Source organism: Galleria mellonella, unplaced genomic scaffold (assembly GCF_026898425.1).
Source record: "Galleria mellonella isolate WM207_F2 unplaced genomic scaffold, CSIRO_AGI_GalMel_v1 utg425, whole genome shotgun sequence".
NCBI classification, from domain to species: domain Eukaryota; kingdom Metazoa; phylum Arthropoda; class Insecta; order Lepidoptera; family Pyralidae; genus Galleria; species Galleria mellonella.
In genome coordinates, this window is record NW_026442098.1 from 37,728 (window position 1) to 50,866 (window position 13,139).

At 36.6% G+C, this 13,139-nt stretch overlaps 1 protein-coding gene across 11 annotated transcripts in view; it reads right to left on the reverse strand.

Annotated features, from left to right (window-relative positions):
* Positions 1-2,305: 2,305 nt before the first annotated feature.
* Positions 2,306-13,139, reverse strand: part of LOC113513909 (inaD-like protein) — a 332,239-nt gene continuing 321,405 nt past the window's right edge. For 8 of the 11 annotated variants that reach the window (XM_052898439.1, XM_052898440.1, XM_052898438.1 and 5 more), the window contains 6 exons: positions 7,758-7,902; positions 5,553-5,666; positions 4,939-5,064; positions 4,042-4,167; positions 3,666-3,851; positions 2,568-2,768 (listed from right to left, as the gene is read on the reverse strand). In XM_052898439.1, the coding sequence (XP_052754399.1) occupies positions 2,583-2,768; positions 3,666-3,851; positions 4,042-4,167; positions 4,939-5,064; positions 5,553-5,666; positions 7,758-7,902 (883 nt within the window). In that variant the 3' untranslated portion in view covers positions 2,568-2,582. Of the gene's footprint in view, positions 2,769-3,665; positions 3,852-4,041; positions 4,168-4,938; positions 5,065-5,552; positions 5,667-7,757; positions 7,903-13,139 lie in introns of all 11 variants that reach the window. The other 3 variants (XM_052898433.1, XM_052898434.1, XM_052898432.1) reach the window with 1 other exon arrangement.

The window sequence follows — 13,139 nt, forward strand, 5'->3', positions numbered from 1 at the left end:
GTCGATTTTCCGTCGTCATATTCATTCATCACTTTGAAACTTCCGCAAATTATAAAGATACTATATCAATTAAGTGACTGCGCATAACTCTTGCACGATAGCTCATTACCACTATGACTGGCGTACGAGTGGCTTCATTTGCGACCTATACGGATCATGCTAGCTTTAATTAATATATAGGTATTTAGGTATGTTGTGTTTTAAAAACAATAAGCACTAATAAGCTTGTTGGCATTAACTAAACATGTTTTTTTATACAACTTAGAATGGCAAACAAGCTGATGGCCCACCTAATGGTAAGTGGTAACCGTCGCCTATAGACATGAGCAGTACCATACATATAACAGAGTATACTGTTTCGCCCATGATACCACCCATACATTGCCATTTCTGAGGACTCAAGTGTTAATTCTCTGTACCCTGTAAATTCACTGCCATATACCACCCTTGAAACCGAAACACAGCCATGCAAACAAAACTGCTTCACGGTAGAAACACGAATGGTCGAGAAATGTACGTGTGATTTGGCAGGAGTAATGAAATTCTAATTATTTTTGCTAGATTATGCTACTTGCTCTTCTTTTTTGCTTCAATTTATTTTTCTTATGTAATGCACTTTTTATTGGATGTTTGCTTTTGTCTTGATTATTGTTAGTAGTTAAAGTGCGTTAATTAAATTCTGAATGTTGTGCTCGCCTTTCATAGGTACTTGTATTAGATCTAATTTTGTATATTTTTTTATATATTATACATTCACTGTTGGTGTAGCTTAATAAATAAATAAATAGACTTTGTATATACATATATACAGCATCAAGTTCGTCTGTGTAACCAGGATATGTTTACTGACCGGTCTTCTCCATCCCATATATTACGTGTATACCAAATTTTATAGTGATAAGTTAAGCCATGAAGACACTATAAGGTAACAAACAAACAAACTGAGTGAGAGTTTATTTAACAATAACACAACAGGAGGCATAAATTCTAAAAATTATTAACATGTTGATCCTTGATCCACTTATTGAAACATATTGAGCCATGTGATATTTCCTTCCATGAACGCTCAGCTTATGGTTATGGAATGAGCTCTTTCTCGACGTTTTGCCTAGAGACTAGAGCATGAGGTTCTTCAAAATGGGGTAAAGAGGTTTCTTCAGGGTCGACAACGCACGCATAATTTATTATATATTTTACCAAATCCTTTTAATACTCGTATAATAAAAGCGAAATATTTGTAACGGTGTATGAATGGATATTGAAAATTGAATAGATTTGTATAAAATTTAGTATACGTAGGTAGTAGGTTTTAGGCTAATTTACCTGATAGATTACTTTATGATTATAACTTTACTAATTCAAACGTGCAGAGCCATGATTTTTCAATGGCATAAAGTTAATACACCGTTCAATGTTGCAACTATGTTTCAGATCAACAAAATCTATACCAAGAACGAAATGTTTAAAATTAATAATGTAATCTGTTGTTTCAAGACGTAGAATTTCTTTAATATGTACAGTTGGCTAAGAAAGCTCCTCTCTCTCTTAAGTTGAGACTACTCAATAATGTTATGAGCCAGTATCCACATCTAGACGTATTTGTCTCCAACGTGATAGAGTTTCGTCGAACGGCCATTGAGTGTTAACACTAACATTCAATGTTACTTGAAATTTTAGTACATTACTGCAGCGGCCAACAACTGAGGCATTGATGGACGAACGCACAAATGTGGGCTGAGGTGTAGCCGAGGCACAAATACGTGAGACCATCAATGCATAGTTGTGGCCAAGGCTTGTATAGTAATTTTCTCAAATAATGCGCGGAAATCAAAAACATAATTTTACTTTTTAACTTCAATGACGAATAACGAACAATAATAATTTTTCACGCGACATAATGTTCCCTTGTATTTTTTTTCAATAAACAGCTTTCTATTTGCAAGCCAGTTCGAAATTTAAATAAAACCTTTTATTAGTTACCAGTTAGGTAGGTAGCCATGTTTCGAAGTAAAAGGTCATTCCATTTTTTAAATTACAGGACAGATATGAGTTTACATAGTAATTTATCTGGTCGCAAAACACGACAGATATGGATTTTCATACAACTTTTGCCGGTCGCTGCCCGCATGTATCTGGCCAGTACGGCAATTTTGATTTATCTCGAAGAAGATTGTCAAAATAATGCTCACATTTCCAAGCATGTTTGAGAAAAAAAAATATTGCGACCAGAGGGTTGACCTATACTGTGCTCAGCGCATCTCCATAGCTATTCGGCTTGGATATGCAGCAAGCCTCCTAGATACACTACCAGTTGGCAGTGACCTCAAAGATTTTTTTTATCTTTAAGTATTATTTTAAAGGTATTGTTATTAATATTTATAGTACTTAGATGTTATTTATATTATTATTGTATAGTTATACAGTATTTATTCTAGTACAATATTTTCCTGGGCATATTGGGAGGTTGTAAAGCTCACCTAGTTGATAAAAATAAATATATTCCATAGTATTTAAAGAATCCGAGCATATCTCTTTTTATATCACATTCTTCTTCTAATATAAAACTACTAGCTGACGACCCGTCACCTATTGTGTTCGATAAGGCACGCGTAAAAGTATACGTGAACAAGATAAAAAGAGAAATTGATAAGAGTGAATAATGTATCTTTCCACTCACTGCTTGTGTATCCGAAGTCGTCTTCTTCCTCGGTGTCTGCTTCTTTCTCTTCTTTACTGCGTTTCACTGCTCCCGCTGATGCTCTGTCGATCTAAAGGAAAGACGAATTTTGTTTTATATATATATATATAGCTAGATTTGTTTATGTGAATACATTTCACAATTTAATGCAAATCTTTTTTTAATTTTTACTGGAGGTTAAAACAATTTTCTAATAGTAAAAACTAAAAATTTGCCATATTTGATATATTTTTTTATTATTATTAAAAGTGTCATAAATAGATACATTCATATTGTAGAGTTAGGTTCGCGCTCTTGCATTGTTACTTAGGGTCCCGGATAGTTTAGAAACTAGTCAAGAATTCTCGACAAAAAAATCACGTAAAATAAATTCGGTTATTCTTATTTTGAAAAAGAGTCTTATAATTTTTCCTCAAACATGCTTGGAAATGTGAGCATTATTTTGACAATCTTCTTCGAGATAAATCAAAATTGCCGTACTGGCCAGATACATGCGGGCAGCGGCCGGCAAAAGTTCTATGAAAATCCATATCTGTCGTGTTTTGCGACCAGATAAATTACTATGTAAACTCATATCTGTCCTGTAATTTAAAAAATGGAATGACCTTTTACTTCGAAACATGGCTACCTACCTAACTGGTAACTAATAAAAGGTTTTATTTAAATTTTGAACTGGCTCACAAATAGAAAACTGTTTATTGAAAAAAAAATACAAGGGAACATTATGGCGCGTGAAAAATTATTATTGTTCGTTATTCGTCATTGAAGTTAAAAAGTAAAATTATGTTTTTGATTTCCGCGCATTGTTTGAGGAAAGTACTATACAAGCCTTGGCCACAACTATGCATTGATGGACTCACGTATGTGTGCCTCGGCTACGCCTCGGCCCACTTTGCACGTTCGTCCATCAATGCCTCAGTTGCTGTCCGCTGCAGTAATGTACTATTTCTATTGAATTAAAACCTACCTCTACACCTTTCTCTGAATATATTCTCCCACCAAGTTCTCTTTCGTCTTCCTCGTCGCTACTCTCCGAATCGGAGTACACCGGTTTTTTCTGTTCTTCTGATGTAGAATCTTTTGATTCTTCTTTTTCTGTTTCCACTTCAGTTTCTTTTCCGTTCTCAGTGTCTCCATCCGATGTTACTGTTATCTGTATACAATATTTAGATTAAGAAAGTAGTTGTAAGTTAAAATACTATAAACACATATGCCACTTGTATGTCTTTAATAATTATTTTATAACTATTGTAAAAACAAGTCAAGTATTGTAAAACAGTCTAGACTCCAGTGGGTAACTTCGCTCACACATTAGTATTATTATTAGTATCTTGTGTACAAACCTTGATCTCATGCTGTGGTGTTCTGTTTACTGCTGGTATTGGAACTGGTGATTTTCGAGCTGATTGCACCGAATGAACTGGCGACATAGGCGGAGACGACGCTTCCATATCTGAAGAGTCTGTGTTCTGGATAAATAATTCAGAAATATTAGAGGAAGAAACTGTACAAAAGTTCTTTCTGTTCTCCTTTAACCAAAGGTTGTCTGTAAGAGATTGCCCTAGCGATAAGACCGCCTTTTGTACCTTTATGTGTATATTTCAATCTGTATTTATGTTACTGTATTTCACTTGAATTATTCACTTGTCATTGTATATTTTTATTAATGGTGCAATAAGGAGTTAAATAAATAAATAAATAAAAAGTCTCTAATGAAATCTTTGACCACTCATGTTTTTTCGCCATACATCTTCAGTTTGAAAGGAAAAAAAACAGTGAAATTACAAGATGCTAAGGCATCATTATAGTGTTATAGTATATATTATAGTATTATAGTGTCTCTGTAATAAATATCCATGGTGCTCTTCATGTCTGTAAGCAACTGCAACAGGGGTATTAAGATTTCTTCAAAGTTTGCAAGGTGCATGTAACATATATTTTTTTTACAACACAGGGGGTAAACGAGCATGCGGCTCGCCTGGTGGTAAGTGACTACCGCCGCCCATGATCACCCACAATATAACACTAAAGGTATTGCAGGTTTGCTGCCAGCCTTTTAAAAAGGAATATGCTCTTTTTTTGAAGGTTATGTTGTCGTATCAGTTCGGAAAGATTAGCAGTTTAGCAGATGTCCTAGCCTATGAGCACCTGCAATACTAGGGGTGTAACTCTTTATCATCAGACGAGCTGTATGCTTGTTTGTGACTTTTGTAATGTAAATATCCAGATTATAAGCTCACCCATGCTAGTAGACTCTGGACTGTGAGGGTGACCACATCACCGGCTGCTCTGATCAGCTGCACTGCTCGCTCGTGGGGCGCGGAGCGAACGCATACACCGTCTACTTCCAAAATACGATCCCCTGTCTTTTGGAAACAAAAAATTAAAGATAACGAAAAAACACGAACGACGTACGAACAAACGGCAAATAAAATCATTCTAGCAATGAATTCGTTTACTATTTTTTACGTACATCTTTTTCGGGTATGTATGAAAAAGAAGTTATATCTCAAGTATGAAGTAGCGATGACGTATCTATCGATAGATCGGCTAAAGAAGCTGTAATCACATTTGTAACTACTCTCACATGGAATCAGAAACTTATGTCTAACATATTTCATTCTATTATCACAGAAAAATAATATTTAATTATTAAATCATGTTTCAATAACGATTAATCATTCCTTCGTTAATTGTTATTCATTTCTTATCTCTGTGTTCTTATTTTGCTCGGAATATTTATTTATCTTTTGAAAAATTAAGGAAATCCTAAATTATAAACTACTAAAGATGTTTCCAATTTTCTTGCTGGCTTTTGCTAAATAAATCTAATAATAACACAGTCAATACTTACTTGTAATTCGCCGCTGTTACCAGCTGGACTTTCAGGCACGACGTTTTTGATGAAAATACCAAAAATTGCTTTCTCATCCCCAACTTCGCCATCTTGATTAGACACGATGTCGACCTGTTAAGTGTTGTTTACAATTTTAAATAGTAACAGTACGCTTACCCTCTTATTCATAAAAACGTCAAACATCTTATTATTTTCTCTTATTTTTTTTTTGTCAATTTGTTAAAGAAAATAACAAAACAGTGTAATAATTAAAATAGATATAAATAATAAAATATATAAAATTAAATAGTAGATGGTTTTAGCTTATATGAATTAGTATTGTTATCTATTCTATTTTTTTTTTATTTATTAAAAATTCTAATCTATTATTTGTAAGTATGCCTTACATACTTATTTCTTACACAGGCACTTTTTCTATTTCGCCTTACGGCCTTAATCACTGTGTATTTTATTGTAATCTAAAAATATATATTTCTCTTAATCTAATATGTATTTACTTAAATAAGTAATGTGAACATATGTATAAAAGTCCAATTTGTACCTACGGTCCTAACACATTTATAAATTACTTTGTAAGCAGAGAAAGGCCTAAGTAATAAATCACAGCTTACATTAAATAAGAGGTAATAATTTAATTTTAATTACGTACAATACGTAGTACCTTATTTGAGGCAAATGTAAATAAACTGTTCGTGTGCCCGCGAGCTCCATCTAGACCAGTATTTTTCAATCTTTTTCATGACGCGATCCCCTTTTTATGTAAAAATATCTTGTGACCCCCTACCCTCCACATTTTCGAATGTGAATGAATTTTATTACAGTACAATTACGAATTTTTATTTTTTTATACAACTTAGAATGGCAAACAAGCTGACGGCTCACCTGATGGAAAGTGGTAAACGTCGCCTATACGAGGTCTGTCCGGAAAGTTCGTATAAAAGTATTCTGGAATGCGAGAAAGAGGAGTGGGGAGGCCAGGTAAGCGCAGGACCCTTCCTTATGTCCCTAACAATGCTTCAGTTCTGGTCTGACCGCCGTGCGGTGCGAATGGCTTGTCACGCCATCTGTGAAGTTACCTCTTAACGAAACCCCGTCGGCATGGAGCCCGCTTCCGTTGAAGAGCAGCGCGTCGTAATCAAGTTTCTCTCGAAACTCGGCAAGAATGGCCGTGAAAGCAAAGAGTGGAAGACATCCGGGGAACCACGAACAAAAAATCAAGAAAATCCCGCTCAAATGTCAAGACAATGTTGATTGTTTTTTTCGATGTTCGGGGGATTGTCCATCAAGAATTCGTCCCTCCAGGCCAGACAGTTGATGGAAAAAAATCGATGTGCTCAGACGCCTCAAAGCTCGTGTGGCACGAGTTCGTCCAGAATTGGCGCGAGAGGGGCGTTGGATTCTTCACCACGACAATGCCCCTGCCCACACCTCTCTTGTTGTCCGTGAGTTTTTGAGTAAAAATTCCATTACGGTGACCGAACACCCCCCCTATTCGCCGGATTTGGCCCCGTGTGACTTCTTCTTGTTCCCAAAAACCAAATTGGTACTTCGGGGGTGGCATTTGGGGGACATAAATGAGATAAAAAAAGCTACGACGGGGCAGCTGAGAAACCTACAACCAGAGGACTTTCAAGGAGCCTTCTCACAGTGGAAACGGCGTTGGCACAAGTGCATTATGTCACAGGGGGAGTACTTTGAAGGGGATAAAATTGATTTACCTGAATAATTGTAAAATAAAATTTTTAAAAAACTTTTATACGTACTTTCCGGACAAACCTCGTAGACATGAACAGTATGGCGTACTGTACTGGCAATGTAGGTATATTAGTTTTTTTTTTTATGTCTAATTTAGCTTACTGAATTAAAACCAATTCTTACTAAACAATTTTGCTGAAATTTTGCATAGTACTGGTACCATAGTTCTGATAACAATTCTATATGAACTACAAAATATTGTAATATTTTTAAAATGGCCGCCAACACAAGATGGCGGATGGTGTACGTTTTGTCAATCCTATCAATATGGGTATTAAATAAAAGAGCATGAAATGTAGGTAACGATAAAAGAAACGGTATCTTTTGGAATGGCAGCCACAAGATGGCAGATTACATTATAACAGACTCGTAACAGACATGTTTAAAACAAAAGTTTAAATTTACAATTTTTTAAATAACAACCAAACGCGCAATTCCAAAACTGACCTTTCCACCAACAATGCTGACTCCCAAAGGTGCTCCGGGACTTCTTTTCAGTGTGACCCGGCGTGGCGCACCCCACCGTTGGGCTACGAGCGTCTCGCGCCGGTCGGGGGACACTGTCACCGTCATCGCTGATTGTGGAATGTAACTGTCACAAACAAAACTTGTATTTGATTAAGGTTCGCTAAATTTAAGAGGCTAAGGCTAAGAGCGGTGACAGATTGACGGATGCACGGACAAAGTGGCACCATAAGTGATCCTTTGCACCGGATTTTTTGTTTATTTAATTTGCTACGGATTAAAAAAAAAATTAGAAGAACTTACTCTCTTTGAAACCTATCAGGTTTATGCACGTTTATAATACAGTAAGAAAATATTGCTTAAGTGAATTTAATTTGAGGTGAAGTCAATTTAAATGGCCTCACCCCATCTGACGCGACCCTGAGTTATGGGTCAGTGGGACATTGGCCGCAGCTCCTGATGCAACACTGAACTCAATTAAAATGATAGCACCACTATTTAATGGCAACACTAAAACATATTATGACGTGATAATTCGATTTTCGTCAGAGAATACCTCATTTTGATCTAATCTTCGTTTGATTAAAATAATTAATATTAATAAATTTATTTAAACAAAAATGCGGGTACACAATTTATTTATCAGTGATTACTACACTAGGCTAACAGCCATTATCCGTCCACTGCTGGATATAAGCCTCCCCATAGACTGCCATAAAGAACGGTCCTGCACGGAGCTACCTGCATCCACTGACTCACTGGTCGTCACTCCATCTAGTGGGGCGTCGTCCTATACTGCGTTTACGGTCGCCACTCAAGAACCTTTCTTCCTAACTGAGTGTCGGGTGTCTACTTAGTACATATTTATTGCCAATTACAGCCCTGTTCTTGTACAATTTTATCATTTAAGTAACTCAAAAAGGTATATTTTGAAATGAAATGAAAGAGAAAGGAACAAAAAGGTAGAGATATCATATAACATAAAAAAAAAAAACTACAAATAACCAAACAATTTCATTAGTGTATTTGCTACTAGTAGGAACTGGTCTGTTCAAGAATACTGATAGAGTGTTTTTTTTTTCAATATGAAGAATTTAGTCATATTTCAGTTTTTATTTTACCAGAGGAAGACTTTGTACAAAAGTCGTTTACTCGATCACCTTTGTTCCATTCGTGTTTCTACCGTGAAGCAGTTGTTTGCATGGCTGTGGTCGCTTTGAAGGATGGGGTGTAGCAGTGAATTTACAGGGTACAGTGGAATAACACCTGAGTCCTCAGGAATGGCAACGCATGGGCGGTATCATGGGCGAAACAGTACACTCTGTTATGCCCATGTTACTACTTTCCATCAGGTGGGCCGTCAGCTTGTTTACCATTCTAAGTTGCATAAAAAATTTATACAAAAGAGATTTCTTTAGGGTCGCCAACGCGTAATGCCCCTAGTATTGCAGGCGTTCATAAGCTACAGTATCAGATGGGCCATATTCTTGTTTGTCATCTCAGTGGTATAATAAATAAATAAATTAACATTTTATAATAGTTATCGGATATATTAAATGAGATGAATTTCAATTAAGTTGAATGTTATTAGAGTAACAATGCGACGTAGAGAGCAATCTATAACTGCCAGTCGCGACCACGGCTGAGTGAGCGCGCCTGCGCTGCATGCCACGTCACTTGTGACGGATTTCATCAGTTTTATTGTGTTGCGAGAGACTAATTAATCCTTAGATATAGGTTAGTTTACAGCTCGTCAGCGTCAGAGGTGTTCTAGCGTCAGGGGTGCTCCTCTCTGGAAATCTGTCCGATTCTAGAATAAGGGCATACGGGTATGCGACCCCGGCCTCCCGAGCCGCTGCAGTGTCCCAGTCCTTTCCGCAACTGCAGTGTCCCTTTCGTTTCCCACATAATTTCCTTATTCCCCTCATTTACCAATTTCCTTTACGCATTTCCAACGTTCCTTTACTTTTTTCCTCAATCCTTTCCCCCATACCGTAGGTGGCGTGTTTTTTTTTTTTTTTACAACACAGGGGGCAAACGAGCATGCGGCTCACCTGATGGTAAGTGACTACCGCCGCCCATGATCACCCACAACACCAGCGGCATTGCAGGTGTGCTGCCGGCCTTTTAAAAAGGAATATACTCTTTTCTTGAAGGTTATGTTGTCGTATCGGTTCGGAAATACTGCTGCTGGAAGTTGATTCCAAAGAATGGTTGTGCGTGGAAGAAAGTGCCTTGAAAAACGCACGGTGGAAGACCGCCACTCGTCCAGATGATTGGGATGAAACTTTAGTTTGTGGCGGGTTGTACGGTGGTGAAAATCAGCAGCAGGTATCAATCCGAACAATTCCTCAGAACACTCCCCATGATAAATTCGGTAGAAGATGCACAGAGATGCAACATCTCTGCGCAGTTTCAATGGGTCAAGTCGGACAGTAAGGCGTTGACTATCGATAATTCGAGCCGCCCGACTTTGAATGCGGTCTAACGGAAGGAGTTGGTACTGTGGCGCTCCTGCCCACAGGTGAGAACAGTATTCCATATGCGGCCTGACTTGGGCTTTATATAATTTCAGGCGGTGTTCTGGCATGAAATATCGTCTCACCCTATTGAGCACTCCTAACTTTTTGGAAGCTATCTTAGCCTTCTCTTCCAGATGACCGCAAAACTGGACGTCGCAAGATATATCAACGCCCAGAATTCCTAGACTCGACTTTTTATCAAGGAAAGTGCCCTGAAAGTGAGGAGATACGACAAACGGCGTCTTTTTTGCGGTAAACGCGCAGACTTGTGTCTTTTTGGGGTTAAATTGGACAAGATTTTGTTCACCCCAGACCGAAACTTGATGGAGTGAAGTTTCGATTTCAGACACAAGTCTATTCCGGCACTCATCGGTATGTGTCCGCGAGATCTTTGCATGACCGGTATATAATGTATCTCCTGTACTGTCGTCTGCATAGCAATTAATATTACTTATCTGTAACATATCATTGATATGCAGAAGAAACAGAGTCGGAGATAGTACACAGCCTTGCGGGACACCAGCATTCAAAGGTTTTAAATCAGAGCATGCACCGTCGACTACGACCTTAATGCTACGTTCCTTGAGAAAACTGGCGACCCAAATGCACAGTCTCGCAGTCCCATTGCCATCAGATTCACCTTCAAGCAGTCTGCATTACTAACAATTCCTTCCCTCCCAACCCTTTTGCTAGCAATGTTTTATCAGGTCGGCTTATGCACAGTTTCTTCTGTAAACCATAGTGGTTAATTCTTGAATTCGCCACGATGGACCAAATGACCTGCTTTTATCATCTACTTTCATCTCTTATAATTTAATTAAGTAAATTTTGGTAATAGTATATATTTAATTTATCCTTGAAACAAATCCCGTCACATCCACAGGTGTCGATAAATTAATGAGTCCGGACATCTGTCCAACAAACTCCATTATCATCGTGTTGGAAAGAAAAAATAAATAATTATCCATGAATTTCCATTAATGTCTTGTATGGAATTAAAAATAAACAAAAATATCCTATAATTCCTAATACTATAATGTTGGTATTGAAAACACAATAAATAATGTTTTCTCAAACATGCTTGGAAATGTGAGCATTATTTTGACAATCTTCTTAGAGATAACACAAAATTGCCGTACTGGCCAAGATACATGCGGGCAGCGGCCGGCAAAAGTTCTATGAAAATCCATATCTGTCGTGTTTTGCGGCCAGATAAATTACTATGTAAACTCATATCTGTCCTGTAATTTAAAAATGGAATGACCGTTTACTTCGAAACATGGCTACCAAGGAGGTAACTAATACAAGGTTTTATTTAAATTTCGAACTGGCTTGCAAATAGAAAGCTGTTTATTGAAAAAAAAAAAACAAAGGAACATTATGGCGCGTGAAAAATTATTATTGTTCGTTATTCGTCATTGAATTTAAAAAGTAAAATTATGTTTTTGATTTCCGCGCATTGTTTGAGAAAAGTACTATACAAGCCTTGGCCACAACTAGGCATTGATGGACTCACGTATGTGTGCCTCGGCTACACCTCGGCCCACATTTACGTTCGTCCATCAATGCTTCAGTTGCTGGCCGCTGCAGTAATGTACTATTTCCAACAATTTTCATTACTGTCATGTTCGAATCGACAAATAGATTAATAGGAGTTGTCTAGAAATTGCTATTATAATCTCGCAAATTAATATAAATATTATAGTGCGGCGAACAGGGTTAATTTTAAATATGTGACATTGAATGTGAGTTTGGATATGCATAGGTGTTTGTATGGGTGTGTGTGTGTGTGTGTGTGTGTGTGTGTGTGTGTGTGTGTGTGTGTGTGTGTGTGTGTGTGTGTGTGTGTGTGTGTGTGTGTGTGCGTGTGCGTAAGTTATTTATAATATTTTATATATAAAAGGCAAAGGGTGGTCCTTTCTCTTTTTTCTCAATGTCCTCTACCCAAAGGTTGTCTGGAAAACGTTACTTATCAAAAAGGCCACCTTTTGCACCACTTCTCACAAAAACTAACTGTATTTACTATTTTATAAATGATGCAATAAAGTGTAAAATAAATAAATAAAAAAGTCACTACCAAATCGCAATCTGATAATTCCATTTACTCTACTGGAATACAAAATACAATTTACAAATTGCTAAGTAATATCCTTAATAGAACATAATCCAATTAGAAGCAGGGAAACTTTATACACTAGAATACTGAATAGTTTACAAATTTCTCTTAACGTTTACATGGAAAATAAAGTAACTAATTGTTATTATACGGAAATGAAAATTCCATTTCGGTCCAACAAACAGTTTTAACCAAATTAAACGGTAAAGGGTTAAGTTGTATGCGAGTTTAGACAGTCAGGGCCTTGGTGGTGTAGTGAACACACTAACTTTCCGATGGTCGGGGGAAATAGATAGATAGATACTCTTTATTGTTTCCTCCAAAAGATTACAACAGTAAACCTATTATAAATATAAACAATTACAAGAAATAATCACAATGAGAAAACAATGGGCGATCTTATCGCTAAAAGCGATCTCTTCCAGGCAACCTTTGGATGGAAAGGAGTAATTATAAACAGTTTGATTGGAGGCACGATGGAGATCCACGATGTATATATATATATATATATATATATATATATATATATATATATATATATATATATATATATATATATATATATATATATATATATACATATACATACATATATACATACACATACGCATACAAATACACATGCATAAAAACACCTATACAAATAAATAAGTATATAAATACTACCAACATGTATACGTAAAAAACAAAGTTATAATTTTTTATATATCTAAAGAAATAAGTATG